At 46.9% G+C, this 15,722-nt stretch overlaps 1 protein-coding gene across 3 annotated transcripts in view; it reads left to right on the top strand.

The window, feature by feature from the left end:
- Positions 1-4,550: 4,550 nt before the first annotated feature.
- Positions 4,551-15,722, top strand: part of ABTB3 (ankyrin repeat and BTB domain containing 3) — a 241,841-nt gene continuing 230,669 nt past the window's right edge. For all 3 annotated transcript variants that reach the window (XM_035128402.2, XM_035128401.2, XM_060279886.1), the window contains exon 1: positions 4,551-6,406. In XM_035128402.2, the coding sequence (XP_034984293.2) occupies positions 5,158-6,406 (1,249 nt within the window). In that variant the 5' untranslated portion in view covers positions 4,551-5,157. The remainder of the gene's footprint in view (positions 6,407-15,722) is intronic.

Genomic DNA, 15,722 nt, shown 5'->3' with positions numbered 1-15,722 from the left:
TGTGAGAGGAGTAGGGTTCTCCTAACAACTCAATGACAGCTCCCAGAATCATTTGGGGTAAGCCATGAGTGTTTAAAGAGGTACCATAGTGCTTTAAATGCAGGGTGTGAATGTGGTCTTAGTCTCTTACACGAAGCAGAATGACCTGCTTTATGCCCCTAGTAGTTTCACAAGAGGGCCATTCTGAGGAAAGGATGAAGGCTCTTGGGCCAATTCCATACACATGTCACCCGGGGGACTACTAGCAAGTCCCAAGGCCAAGGCCACCGGTCCTTCCACACACTTTCCTGGGCAGAGAGCCAGACCAACACCGTTTATTACATGAGGCAAAAGACAAGATGGCGCCCGTGCTCATTCATGTACAGAAGCTGACTAGACTTGTAGGTAAATCTTGTGTCAGCCCTGGCAATGGAATGACATCTTCACGGGCACCTGTGGGCAGCAGGCTAGTTTAGGAGGTATATGACAGGCCTGTAGATGGCCAGGGTTCAAGAGGAGTTGGTGGGGTGTTGGTGTTGACCTTTAAAGCCCTGCACGGCTTCAGCCCTGTATACCTGAAGGAGCGTCTCCACCCCTATTGTTCAGCCTGGACACTGAGGTCTGACTCCGAGGGCCTTCTGGCGGTTCCTTCACTGCAAGAAGTGAAGCTACAGGGAACCAGACAGAAGGTTGTTTTGGTAGTCATACACACCCTGTGGAATACATCCTGGCAGGTGTAAAAGAGTTTAAAAAACAGCATAATTTTTTGTAGACTTCTGTTTCAGGAAGCTTTTAACGCTTGATGTTATTGTTGTGGTTGTTGTTTTTCCCGTATTTTTGTTGGACTCTACCCAGATTGGCTGGGGCAACCCAGTCAGATAGGTGGGGTATAAGGAATAAATAAATAATAGTAGTAGTAGTTGGTATACTGCATCCCAGCACATGACACCTGAGGTGATTGCCTCACTCTGCCTAATGGTTGGACCAGACTTGCCTGGGCAGATGCAATTAAAAGTTAAGTCATGGGATCTTACTGTAGTTAATCACTGTAGTTTATATTGATGGTAATGAGTATAAGGTGAATGTTTATAAATGACTAAAAAGTGTTTCCACAAGAGTTATGAAAATATAACACCTTTGGGTAATAAAATCAGATATCAATCAGAGGCTAGAGAAACTGGGGGGAAAATAACTCTGGCACCAAAAGAGATATATGTTGGGCTTGTTCCATAGTATAAACTATGCTGACCTCTTAATGTTTTGTTTACAGTGATTTAGTTATTCTTGGGTGGAGAAGGGAGCTAACCTTTGGCTGAGTTCATTTTTACTCCCCTTTTATGGGTGGGCCTCCACTCACAATCCGTTTCTCATTGCCCTGACCAAATAATGATACATAAGGGGGCGAAATAGTGTCAGTGTTATGTTCTTCCTGGTATGGTTTGTGGAAGCTGCCTCTCTTTGCTGTCCAGATGGATGGATTAACTTTGAAATGCCTGGCTCACTTCTTTCTGACACCGAGCAAAATAAACTTTAGGAAATAATGTTGAGGTCAGCTACATCCTAGTTCTGCTCAGGCAGTTTGGGAGTGTCTAATATAGATTGAATCCATCACCATCGATAAAATAGCAACAACATCAGACTAGAAACCCAAAGTGTTTTTCCACCCCAGGAAACAGAGGCCCTCAAACATTTCTACTTTCTGACTTGTTATTTTGACCTTATTTGTTCCTGTTACGCAACAAAAGCTCCAGTATCCACACCGGACTCTTGTTGTGAGAGTCAACAAAAGCCTTTCCATCAGTTCCAGTTGTTCCAGTATGTGGATTGTAATATTTAGTGTATTCATTATTCATCCATTAATTGTAATTTTTAAAAATGGTTCTTGGACTCGCATTTTAGAACCCAACCCGTTAGGAAGGGCCTTTGAAAAGCTCAGTGGCATTTCCTATTTGTTTGAACTTCCTGTCAGTTTCTTCTTTATCTATGTGTGCTGTGTGAAATCTAATCTATGTCACTTCAGGTGAAATCTAATCTGAATTTCTGCAGGGAAATTATTGCATGTTATAATTAATATTTGCTCAGACATTTCCCCCTGGCAGATCAGTATGCTTGGGACAGGCATGACTAATTGCTGTCCCATAGAGGGAGACAAAATCTGCTGCTTGTTTTCTTTATTTAATACATTCTTTAAAAACATAAACACTAACAGAAAAAGGAGCAAACTTGAGAAAAGATGGACAAGAAAATGAATGCTGATGAGTAGCACATAAATCAATAACATAAAATACAAAGCAGAGTAGGAACCTGAACTGTCTAAAATCATAAACATTTCCAAATAAAACTATATTTTAAAGGGATCTGCTGACTTACTGTATCTGATGACAAATAGATTACAAATACATTTCTATTTCACCCTTCAAAAATATTACCCCCGAAGATTACTCATCTACACTGTTTGCATCTGAGCTCTACGGTCTTCTCCTGCCACTGGTCATGCCTTTACTTTCTGCAACCTCTTATTAGTTTTGGACCTGGTCTCCTGAAGGTGCTGCAACCACTCCCACTGGTGAATTAGCTATTCCAGTGTGTCGAGAGCAGAAAATTCCTGGGCAGCCAGTGTGCCAGGTTCAGGTGATAAGTTTGCGGGTGAAGCATGTCACCTGCCAGGGCTGCCTCCAGGTTTGAGAAGGCCCTTGGCAAAGTGCCATCTTCTGGTGCCCTTTTTATGTCGGTACTCCTCCTCCTATGTGGGCGAGCTTACCTGTGGCAGTGGAAGGCTGCTGTAAATGGTTACCTGTACTTCTTTCTCTCCCTTCTAAGAACTGCCTCTAAATGTGTTGCTTGCTGTGCTTTTATCCTCTGGCTGTTTGAGTGTATCTCACATTCTCTTGTGGGACTTCCCTGCCCAGCCTCTTCTAGGCCGTTTGGCTCTGCAGCTGACTGTTGAGCTGACAGCGTGAGCAGGGAGCTGCTGCACCGGTTGTTTCTGACACACACACACACACTTATCTTTATCAGTGTGGCTGGTGCTTTACAAAGTACAGGATGGCAGGTCCCTGCCCCAAGGTGCTTACAATCTAAAATCTTGAATAAATGTAGGGTTACAGTGGGTCTTGGTGGCACTGCAAGATCTTTTGCTGTTTAAATAGTGGCAAATCCCCAAGTGGCCATGCAAGTGTCCTTCCTTTCCAAATGGTCACTGAAATACACTGAAATTGCTGAGTCTCTTCCCAGCTGTGCAGAAGCATCAGGAGTAGTAGATGCCATTGTTTTTAATGCCATTCCCCATTTGGGGCTTCTTGGCTCTGAAACGGTTATATTGTGTAGAGTGCACTGAGATGCTCTGTGTCAAATCTGATAACCCAGCAGGGCCCGAGGTTTGACATCCTGGCTTAAAGGATAGATGACAGAAGGCTGGGGAAAACCTGCAGCCATCTAGAAGTTGGGACTCCAACTCCCATCAGCCCCAACACTAGCAGGGGCAACAGTCAGGAATGGTGGGATTTGGAGCCAGCTTCTGGAGGGCTACAGCTTCTGCATCCCAGCGCCAAGATATTTCTGGGAAGTGCTTCATTTTCAGTTTAATGTAACCTGCATACAGTCCCCCCCCCAGTGAACTCCGTCCTCCAAGGCAGCTCACGATTAAACATAAACTATCAATACACAGCATTATAATCATGATTGGGATGTGTGTATATTACAACTAGGCACCTTGAGGGCTCGTGTTTTGAGTTGGCGTTAGATAATCTTGGTCTGGTTAGGAAAGGCTCGAGCAAATCCATTACTCTGCACCACGCAGAGGCTCTTTTTCTTCACCCTCCTCCTTGTTTTGAAGTACGTGTTGCTGCGCCATCTGGGCTCCCCTGTAACGATGCATGATGTAGCCAGTGCCAACGGTGTTTGGATCTCTTCACCCACCCACCCAGCCGCCCCACAACACACATTAAGGAAAATGCATGAGACTACAGGTCCTCACCTGCAGAGGAGATGCCACACACTCCAAAAAGGTTTCCTGGCTCTGAGCTGGAATGCTAATACTGTATTTCAGGGCTGTAGTGTGCAAAGCAACTTGAAGGGGGAAACGACAGGCACTCCGGCAAGAATCTGCAGCTGCCGCTGCTGCAGCCTTCGTATCTTGGTTTCTAATTTCTACTACCTGCTTCAGAGAAATAAATACATGCCAAGTCTGGAATTTGTAGGGCTGGTCCAGCAAACGAAAATCACTGCTGCTCATTCCCACCGTCTATTTTGGATCAGCTAAATATATCCTGCGGGTTCCTCTCTCTCACTCACTCTTGGCCCTATTTTTCCTTCCCCTCATCTCTCTCTCTCTCTCTCTCCCCACTTCTCAACTGCAGAGTAACGGAGAAAGACAAATAAAATCACACTGGAGCGGGCTCGAGACAGCGACGAAGGAAACCCACCACCCACTTCCAGCGCAGCACACCCAAACGAATGGGGGGGGGGGGGACGGGGAGAGAGAGAGAGAGAGAGAGAGAGAGAGAGAGAGAGAGAGAGAGAGAGAGAGAGAGAGAGAGAGAGAGAGAGAGAGAGAGAGAGAGAGAGAGAGAGAGGAGAGAAGGCTTGGAGAGCCTGTGGATCCCACTACGAATTCCAAAAAGAAGAGAGGGGGAGGGAGTGACACTTCTCCGCCGCTGCAACCGCGAGGGGAGAGGGAGGGGTGGATGGGAGAAAGGTAGCAATGAAATTAGCATCGGCGCTCCCATTGGATCTCTCTGCGTGCGATTTGCATTAGCCTCGCCTCTTCTCCCAGCCGCCCCTCCCGCCCCTGCCGTTCTTTGGTTGGCTTGGGTTTTGCGGGCTAGTGCAGTGCAGGAGTCAGGGAACCGAGGAGGAGAGAAGCACCCGAGGCTGCTAGCGCTGCTGCTGCTGCCCTGCTGCCGCCAGGAGTTGGGGAAGAGACCCAGGGACCTCCGACGCCGCGATCCTTTGGCCTCTCTCTCTCTCTCTCTCTCTCCCTCTATGCCTGTGCGCATCGCGTTTGCGGGTGGTGGCATTTCTTTATTTTGATCGTGAAGGAGCTGCTCTTTGCGCGTGCCAAAGCGAGGAAGCTGCGAAATAAGTACGTGAGAGAGGCGGAGGAGGAGGAGGAGGAGGGCGCAGGTCTGTTACTTTCTCTTCTCAAAGTTTCCTGCTGGTGCAGTATGAAGTGCAGCGATGGCAAGGAGAGGTAAGACGGTGGTGAGGACGCTGGAAGATCTGACCCTCGACTCGGGTTATGGTGGTGCGGCAGACTCCGTCCGGTCCTCCAACTTGTCTCTGTGCTGCTCCGATTCCCCCCACGCGGCTCACCCCTATGGAGGAAACGGCTGGCAGCATCTAACTGACTCGATGCACAGTAGACACAACAGCTTTGACACCGTCAACACTGTCCTGGTGGAAGACTCCGAAGTGCTGGACTGCGCCGACCAGCACTGCTCCAGGCTGCTGCCTGACCTTGAGGAGGTCCCCTGGAGCCTCGACGAGGTGGAGGCGGTTCTCCTCCTCCTGCAGCGCAAAGAGGCCAGGGGGCCGGTGGGGGTGGGCGCCGCCGCCAGCTCCAGCAGCGTCGCCAGCTCCACCACCACCATCAGCAGCAGCAGCGGTGGCGGCGCCCCCCCTTCCAAAGATGCCCTGGCCAGACTGTCCACCTTGGTCAGCCGGGCGCTCATCCGGCTGGCCCGGGAGGCTCAGCGCCTGAGCCTGCGCTTCGCCAAGTGCACCAGGTACGAGGTGCAGAGCGCCATGGAGATCGTCCTGGGCTGGAGCCTGGCTTCCAGCTGCACGGCGGCCGCCCTCGGCGCGCTGTCGCTGTACAACATGAGCAGCAGCGGCGGCGACCGCTTCAGCCGAGGCAAGTCGACCCGCTGCGGCCTCACCTTCTCGGTGGGCAAATTCTACCGCTGGATGGTGGACAGCCGGGTGGCCGTGCGCATCCACGAGCACGCCGCCATCTACCTGACCGCCTGCATGGAGAACCTCTTCCGAGAGATCTACGCCAGGGTCCTGCAGCTGGGCGCTGGGGCCGCCGCGCCACAGCACCACCCCCAGCACCACTCCCAGCACCTGCACCACCTCCAGACACAACAGCACCCAAACAATCCCCCTCAGCTGCCGCCGCCGCCACAACACCACCACAGGGGTCAGTGCTCTGGCGCTGCCTCCGCCGCCGCCGCCGCTCTGCCTCCTTCGGCTTCTGGAGCCGCTCCTGCCGCTGCTTCGGACAACAAGGACCGAGAGAGCAGCGGCAGCAGCAGCGCTGCCGTCGCCGCCGCCGCCGCCGCCAACAACAACAACCACCACCACCACAGCAACGAAGCGCCAAAGTTTACGCTGGAGTCCCTGGAGCAGACGGTCAACAACGACTCGGAGCTGTGGGGGCTGCTGCAGCCTTACCAGCACCTCATCTGCGGGAAAAACGCCAGCGGTGAGTCAGGCGTGCGATGCGCAGGGCCCTGCCCACCTGTTGTTGTTGGAGTGCCAGGGACGGGCGGGGGGAAGAGGGCTGCAGGCGGGGCGCGCGCTTGGCTGGCTGGCGTGCGTGCGCACATCCTGCCCACTATGGGTGGATGGTGGAGTTGCCTGTGCACCTCCGAGGGCCACCCAGTAGGAGGGACACACAGTGTTTGGCCCTTACAGAAGAAGACCAAACATCTTGTGGGCTGGTGGTCCTCTTGGGGGAGAAGCCTCAGTGAAGAGATGAGACTTGTGTCTAGGGTTGTGCTGTAAATCTGTACATGAACTTGGAGGCACCTCCAGGCACTTTTGTTGTGGGATGCACTTCTGAGCAGGCATGCACAGACCGTATTATTTGCTTGTGAAAAGTAAGGTATTTCCTGAGAGGTACCTTGGAGTTGTTTGGGGGGGGGGGAAGTGCAGTGAGGACCTTCTCATCCACTGTTGTTGGTTTTACACCCATGCTCCTGATGCTAACGCTAAGTGGCTGAACTTGATTTCCCGCTTACCTGTAACAATAGGATAAGCTGCTCTCCCAAGGTTGCCAATTCACCCCTCTGACAGGGCTCCTGTGTAACATGCCAGAGAGAAATGACTTGCTACTCGTCACCGAATCCCCATACAGGGAAAAGCTTCAATTTCTGCCTGCTGTGCAAGTGTTGAATAAGAAGGTCTCTTCCCTGCTATGGAATGTGGTAGCTTCTGTCTACTGTTAATAGTGTTCTTGCATAAGGCTATACTTTGTGCCCAATTTTGATGGAGAGCTGCATTCTGTGGTTGTCTTTGGAGAAGGGCTGTACACTGTAAAGGCAAGATGTGGGCCATGCTCAGCTGTCGGGTAGTTCTAGAGAAGGTGGCATTCTGTTTCCTCTGATAGTATCGGTGTTGATGTGGGCTGTACGCTGCATACCTGTAATTGTTTTCAGTGTCGAGAGATGTACACTGCAATGCTAGTGTTGAGGAGAAAGCTTGTGAACTATGCTTATCTAAACTGCTCAGAGCGAAGGGTTGTGCCCAGACATTTCTTGTGCAGTGATGCTCATGGCCATGCTGAATGTGCTTGTGCTTTGCACCCACTTGTATAGTCACTAGGTAAACTGTAGTTCTGGTAAGAAATCTGAAGAGAAGTGTTCCTGAAATATTGCCTCTTGCTCTGATAATGGTGCAGAAACGGCGAGACTGTGTTGTAGATGGCCGCACTTCATGCCTACCTGTAGTGCATGGAGATGGGTAATAGGGAAGCGGGTTTTTTTTGGGGGGGGGTAGTAGGGATGCTCAAGAGGGCTGTCTTTCTCTTGTACCCTGTATGATGCATTGTTGGGCATTCTGGGGGAATTATTCCACCTAGGTTAGCTTCATCACCGTCTTAGATTTCTTGCATCCTTTTATTCACAATGCTTCAGGGATCTGCTTTAAAATCTACTCATCTGTAAACATGGCTGGCTTCTATACCCTACTTATTAGGGGAAGGGCTATGGCTCAGGAGCAGAGCATCTGCCTTGCATACAGAAGAGTCCAGGTTCAATCCCTGGCATCTCCAGGCAGGGACAGCCTGAAATCCTGGAGAGCCACTGCCAGTCAGTGTAGACAGGTTTGAGCAATGGTCTGACTCAGTGTAAGGCAGCTTCCTATGTTATTCTCCTCAGCCTCCCTCAAACCTTCAGTATGTTACAATTATTTATTCTTATTTTATATAGACCTCTGAATCATAAAACCGTCTTAAGTGGTGTACACACTAAAACACAAATAAAATCAGCAAAATGTTTTTAAAAGGCCAAGGCATACAGAAAGCAATTGCCAGTACAACATGGTTGGATAAAACAGCAAGTAAATAGTTGCATGAGCAACTGTTGGGGAGCTGGGCTCCTTGGTTTCACCAAATCCCACTGGACTTTGCACACTTTCCAGATGTGCCACAGCCATAGAATCATAGAATCATAGAGTTGGAAGAGACCACAAGGGCCATCCAGTCCAACCCCCTGCCAAGCAGGAAACACCATCAAAGCATTCCTGACAGATGGCTGTCAAGCCTCCGCTTAAAGACCTCAAAAGAAGGAGAGTCCACCACACTCCTTGGCAGCAAATTCCACTGCCGAACAGCTCTTACTGTCAGGAAGTTCTTCCTAATGTTTAGGTGGAATCTTCTTTCTTGTAGCTTGAATCCATTGCTCCGTGTCTGCTTCTCTGGAGCAGCAGGAAACAACCTTGCACCCTCTTCCATATGACATCCTTTTAAGAGGAGTTAAGAAGCAGCTGGTTTGGCATGCTACAAAAGGGGAAGTAATCCTTAGCCTAGGTGATGGGAAAAGTGCCAGCTCCCAGCTTCCCAGAGACTTCACATTAACGACTTCAAAATGGCTTTGGATATATCACTGATTAATCTTCGTTGCCACTACTCTAGTTCAGCCACACGAGGCTCATCCATACTGTTGTTTGAAGTGGATTATAAACTTCCTGCACCTCCATTAACCTGCCATTGTCCACATGACCTCCTCCAAACTGCTGCCTCCACACACTTTCCTCTCCCTCAGTCTGGATTTTCTCATACCAAGGATACTCTGGAAAGGGGACGGTATGTGCAAGTTTGTGATCAACAAAGGTAACCGCATAGGTACCAGCTGCAGTGAGTGCGTTGGGTGGCATGGGGCACTGCCCCACTGAGCTCAGTCTGCCCTTAGCTAGCTCCCTTCTGCCTGCTTCCTCCCATACTGTACAACCAGTCCAGGGAGTGGCTCTGGCTGCAGGTTTCCTCTTCCTTCATCTCAGTCGGGAGGAGGAAGGAGACAAAATTAGCTGGCCCTGCCTGTCATTGGCTTTGGCTTCACTTACTGTAATCTGCTCTGCCTTCTGTTTTACTAGTCTCAACGGGCACCAGCCACCACTGAGAGGTACTTTATGCTCCCTCTGTTCACAGCTGTGACGGTCACCATATTTCCTGCCAGCTAGTTTGGAAGAGTTCCTGCTTGCCTAGTCTGGGGAAGTTTGTGGCTGTAGGTTTTACATTGAACAATGGAGGGCTGACAGCGTGCTTCACATCAAACAAACATTTTGCACACGTGGCACAGAAAGAACACAAGGACACTGAAATGTGAATGCGGCCCTTAACTGATTCTAAAAACTGGGTGCATGTGTGCATTCAAAAAGCCATTGTTGTTGTTCCCTTGCATGTGTGCACACAGCTCAAGGAAACCTCAAGGTGTCCTCCAAGTTGCAGGACAAGGCCTTTGAATCCCATCCCATTTTTCCTTCTTCTCCTTAGTGGCTCATCAAGCGCAGGGCTTGGTGGTTGCCTTCAGGTTTGGGCTTGAGGCAATCATGAATAAGCCCCACCCTGCTGCTTCCTCATTTCAGTTTCTTCTGTCCTCTTCATTTTGAGACCGCTAAGTAGGTTTTATTTTTTTAATGTGAGGTAGCAGTATAATTATTGTAAGAAACCTACCTGGGATGGATACCAGCTTTTTCTTTTGAATTTTGACCCTCTTTTCACTTTACCAGCCCCTTTCCCACTCATCTCTCCCCCCCCCCAATTTGTGTGCAAAGCACTGAACTGTTGGTGGCTATCCATAAGGTTTGAATTATACAGATCTAGGGATGTCTGGTGGGGGGGGGGGAGGAGATGGGGACCAGGATTGTTATTATTATCTTCACTTGTGTATCTCCAGAAATGTGCACGGTTCTGTTAAGGACTGGTGACGGAGGCAGGGAAAACTTCCTGACATTCCTGCCTTTTCCTTTTCAGTAGGTATGTGTGTGGATAAGGATAAAAAACACATGTGGTGCTCCCTCCCCTCCCTGAGAAACTGCAGCTACAGTGGATTGCGTGGTGGGAGGAAGGGAAGATATATTTGGGGAGGGGGACTTCTCTGAGCATTATTTACTATAACGTCTGCAGTGAACTCCAGGACTGAGTGTTTGGCTGAGTACCTCTGTTTTGTCTCCCTCCTCGCTTCTGTGTATATTTTTGTAGAGGCTTCTCATATGTTTGGGCTGCATATTGCGTACACACACACACACTCTTCAAAAGCCTTCGTTTTTCCACAGGAAATGGTAGAAGTGTAACTGAAGCTGAGAGAGAGAGAGAGAGAGAGAGAGAGAGAGAAGAAATAAAATTTTGTTACATTTGCAGTGGTTTGGCCAGCCAGCGCCTAGTTAGTGGGAGCTGCTCAACGCAGTCTTTTGCTGAGGAGATTTCATTCATGTTGCTGCTTGTTTACTGAAAGCTTCAGGCACAGAAGATGCAACAAAGCATCAGCCTCCCTGGGATAGTTTTTCATCTTTTAAAAAAGGTGTCCAACCAAACTGTAATGCTTCTCCTCCCTGCCAACAAATCCAGACAGCTTCATAATGGCAAAGGCATTACAGTACAGTATGTTATTCAGATGCACACATGCTGTAGGTGCAGGGCTGCGGTATGAGCTTTCGCATTCAATGGGATCTAAGCTGTGTTTGCGTTATTATGTGTGTCTCACCTCCTCCAAGAAAGAGATGTACCCTTCTGATATAAACCTTGGGAGGCAAAACCAGAATCTGAACAAGCCAAGGTGCAGAATGCAGAAATCAAGGGAACCAAATTGAAGCAACTGATTAGAATCTCTTGTTCTGATACTCCGTTGTATTTTAAGACTCTTCTAAAGGGCACAAAATGATATTTCATAATGACCGACTCATGTTTAACACTGTACAGTGTTAGCTTTCCTTTTGTTATTATGGCCCAGTTTGCACATAACACGAAGCCAAACCTAGCATGGATGAGTCAAATGTTCAGGCTTCCGGTGAGGAGATTGCCGCTGCTTTGCTCCTCTCCAGTCATTCTGCTACTGTGCTGAGACTTAGACCATGGTTTGGCTTAGCGTGTCACCTAAGCCAGGGCTTGCGGCTTAGCTTTGTCCAGATGGCCAAACACAAGACCATCCACATACAGTTTAGCTTAGTTCTCAATGGCTCTAGTGGTGCAAGAGCTAAACAAGTAGCAATATGAGACACAGCTGAAAGGAGGACCTTCTCATTTTACATTCATGGATTACCAGGGCAAGGTTTAACTGTATCCCTTAGCTCATGCTGTATAAATGAATGGTTTACATTCATTCCTATGGGGGAAATGAAAAAGCAGCATGTGACAAGGTTATGCTTGCTTGCTCACCATCCCATCCCTGCATGGCAATTCTAGGGCATGACTTCATTGATGGATGGGAGGGTGAGGAGTATAGCAGAAGGATTAAGGTAAGGAATAGAATCTTCCCATCCCTTCTAATAAAATTAGCTAGTGTGGAATAATAGTGCATGCAATTGACAGTAAGAGTCCATCTGTTACTAGAATCAATAGCATGACTTCCACTGATTACAATAGACCATGATCACACCATCTCTGTTGCCGTTTCCTCTACTCTAATAATTTATAAATGGTCAAGAGTAATGCTAGCTGCTACTCAATGCACGTACCTGGCCATTGTCAAGGTGTTGTTGGACTACAATTTCCATTGACCATGCCATTATATGTACATTCTAATTTTAACATACTTACCTCTTGCAAGATTTGTTGATTTCATCAAACAAAGAGTTCTCCTTCAACCTAGCAGCTCAGCTCATGCAAAGCTTATTGTTAGAATCACCAGATGCAATGAGACCAGGGATTCTGTACCTCTTAATCATTGTGCAGAAGTAGAGGAAAATTCAGCAGTCACAGCTTTTCTGATCCCTGCATGATGAGTTGCACTCACCGAAGCTCCCTTCTATAAAGTTACAAGAGCTCTTCTACCCTTTGGTATCTAGGCACACTATCTGTATTGCAGTGGCGTGTTCTTGCAATGGAGGTTGCCTTGATCTGTCAGGCTTCGCATTTGCAAAGCTTTCTGTGCTATAACGTGACTTAACATCACAACACTGGTGCATTAACCCTGGATTTTGGAGGCAACTAAGTTTTACTGTACAATCCTATGTGTATTTACTCAGATACTGAACTTGTTCAATGAGTTTTGTTCCAATATAAGTGTGCATAGGATTGAGAGCATGTTCCTAGTAGAGCTAGTTAGCGGTTCTAATAATGAATCTTGTCTTACTGGATACTCCTGCATTTGGCTTAATTTATTGCCAAACAGCTATCTTATGTTAAAAGAATAATAGTGTTTAGAAGGCTTGCATGAAGTGTAAACATCTTTTCAGAAGATAAGAACAAAACCTAAAAGCAAAGGAGGTAGATAAGATTATTTCCCTTTGTTGAAAGCTCAGACATACCCTGAATTTTTAGAATACCGAAAGGGAGGTTTATGTCTCATATATCAACCTGATTCATGGCTGAATTCATAAACCAGAAACTCTTCGGTTCAGGTACAGGTATGGAACATAAGGAATTGCCACAAAATTGGAATTGCATGAACCAAGGTTTCAACAGGAACAAGTACTGTATATCTTTTCCATTCAAATATCTGATGAAGGAATAAAGGTGCATTGCATCATAATGAAGATTCTGCCAGGGCAGTTCTTTATAAAATTAAAAACAGCTGCCCTCACTTGGTTGCTTCTGTTTAATCCATTTCAGTATTTTCGATTCCTGTCTCTCCACTTCTGTACTGCTCTTTTGTGTACTGTACTACTATTGTTAGTGTATTGTAGATGTGTGCTTTACTGTATTGTTTACAGCGTTGGGTGCCATTGGTAGAAAGCCAGGATATAAACAGTAATGATTAAAACAAAACACGAATTGATTTCATGGGCTGCCTAACAATTTTTGAGCACCATTCAAAGTGCTGATTATGACCTTTAAAGCTCCAAAATGCCTTGGGACCAGTATATCTAAAGGACTTATTGCTGATAAATGAAACCAACAGGACAGACCTTTCTGGTAGAAATACAAAATAGGCATACAGTGGTACGTCGGTTTAAGTACACAATTGGTTCCAGAAGTCTGTACTTAACCTGAAGTGAACTTTCCCATTGAAAGTAATGGAAAGTGGATTAATCCGTTCCAGACGGTCCGCGGAGTACTTAAACTGAAGCGTGCTTAACCTGAAGCGAACTTTCCCATTGAAAGTAATGGAAAGTGGATTAATCTGTTCCAGACGGGTCCGCAGAGTACTTAAACTGAAAGTACTCAAACAGAAGCATACTTAAACCGAGGTTTACACCTTCTTATACTTTTCTTTTTTTTAAGGCAGCTGCTTTGCTGTTTTTGTGATGGTTGTTGTTGTTTTTATAATGGAGTATGGCAGCCTTTGCTAACCTGTTGCCCTACCGAGGTTTTGGACTAAGGTTATTATTGTTATTTATTTATTTATACCCCGCCCATCTGGCTGGGTTTCCCCCGCCACTCTGGGCAGCTTCCAACAAATAGCAAAATACATTAAAATATCACAGATTAAAACCTTCCCTAAACAGGGCTGCCTTTAGGTGTTTTCTAAATGTCAGGTAGTTGTTTATCTCCTTGACCTCTGGTGGGAGGGCGTTCCATAGGGCGGGCGCCACTACCAAGAAGGCCCTCTGCCTGGTTCCCTGTAGCTTTGCTTCTCGCAGTGAGGGAACCGCCAGAAGGCCCTCGGCGCTGGATCTCAGTGTCCAGGCTTAACAATGGGGGTGGAGACGCTCCTTCAGGTTAGCTGGCATGTTGACTGCCTTCACCAGACTGGTGCCCTACAAATCTGCATGTTGATAAGGGCTGATGGGAGTTGTAGTCCAAAACATTTGGAGGATACCGAGTTGAAGGCTGATGCATTTTTAATTGAGGTTAGTCAATAGCCACCTTGATGTATTTTTAATTGAGGTTAGTCAATTGCTATTGAGTGCTCTGTGCTTCAAACTGGAAAAGCAGGTTAACAGTCTCATAATACTTAAACAGCTGATGAAGTGGACTGTAGCCTCGGAATGCTTGTGCTCTAAAAAATAAAGTGCATTAATGTTTAGGGTGCTACAAAGACCAAGTCTTTTCATATTTAGCCAGCTACTTCAGACCAACATGGCTAAGAACCTGGAAAGCATATAGTAACGTGTTCTTTGCCGACTATTGTTGATGGAACTTGGGTCTATAGAGGTGTTATCCAGTATGAAACCTGCTAGATCACTGAAGGGTACTTCATCCTGTGCCTCACACTATACCAGATATTATAGTAACAATGGCATCTGGAGGATGAGACCAGTATGTGGATCAAATCCAAGATGTGCATTTATAGTAATGCTTCCAGGTGAGGTTTTAGAGCTTGTGCACTCTTGCTTTTAAGTACTGGACATGGAAGACAGGTGAATGGGGTCTGTCATTACGTTACATACCCCAGCTGTGGAAAATCTCCACTGCTTTGTTCTCTTATCATGTTTTCCTTTCCTTGGTCCTCCAGGAGCAATGAAGTCATAATAGCCTGCAATTTTATTGGGCTGCTGCTAGTCCCCCAAGGTATAGCTGGGATGCTTTAAAGGTGAACATACCTATTTCACACTTTCCAAAACAATATGCGAACCGGAACACAAGCCCTCCTTCAAAATTGGCACGTAGCCGAATTTTGCAATGCAGTTCTCCAGCAAAATAGAGCAAGCAAATGTGCATCCGCTAGGGATAAGTGTGCATATAGTACTACTGCAAATATATAATATATGCATTATATTAGGGGGGGGGATCCTTTGCAAAAGAAATGTGTACATTAGGAGATGTTCACACTAAAATGCTGATGAATTTTCATTGGGACTTTTTATTGTAAAAAATATCACAAAGGGAATGCAGAGAACTAAAGAGTGAGAAAATGTGAAACGGAAAGAAACTGAAACTGACAGATTTGCCCATCCCCGAGGAATAGCTATGTGTGATACGAGCGGGAGAAACAAGCATAGTGTGGGGTCTGATATCACTGAACTAGCATGGCATCATGTGGGCTGAGCTGACATATGGTGAAGCAGAAGCATGCTCACAAAACTGTGGTCAATAGCTTGGCTTGATGGAAAATATGACTCTGGCTGAAGCACATCTATGACTTGTGCACAGTCAAAATCTACCACTGCACGTATTCATTTGTGAAAGTAAAAGATGTGTTTTTCTATCAAGCCCTTAGCAAGAATGTTAGACCTACAAACACTGGGATGCATGGGTGTGTAGAATCCATGGGAAAGTCCCTTTGCAGTTTCCCACTGAAGTGAATTGGCTTTGTGCAAAAATGCTGTTGTGTTTTTTAAAACTTATTCATTTCAGTGGGGCTTGCACACAGGCCATCACTGAGGTCCAGATAGGCCCAGGTCACTTCCAGTTTTTGAGACCCCTAATTACAGTCTAATCCTGTGCCATTGGAACTGATAGGTCTATTTAAATATTTGTG

The sequence above is a fragment of the Zootoca vivipara genome, chromosome 10 (genome assembly GCF_963506605.1).
Source record: "Zootoca vivipara chromosome 10, rZooViv1.1, whole genome shotgun sequence".
Classification (NCBI taxonomy): domain Eukaryota; kingdom Metazoa; phylum Chordata; class Lepidosauria; order Squamata; family Lacertidae; genus Zootoca; species Zootoca vivipara.
The sequence above is the reverse complement of the archived record's forward strand: the minus strand, read 5'-3'. Positions and strand labels throughout refer to the sequence as shown.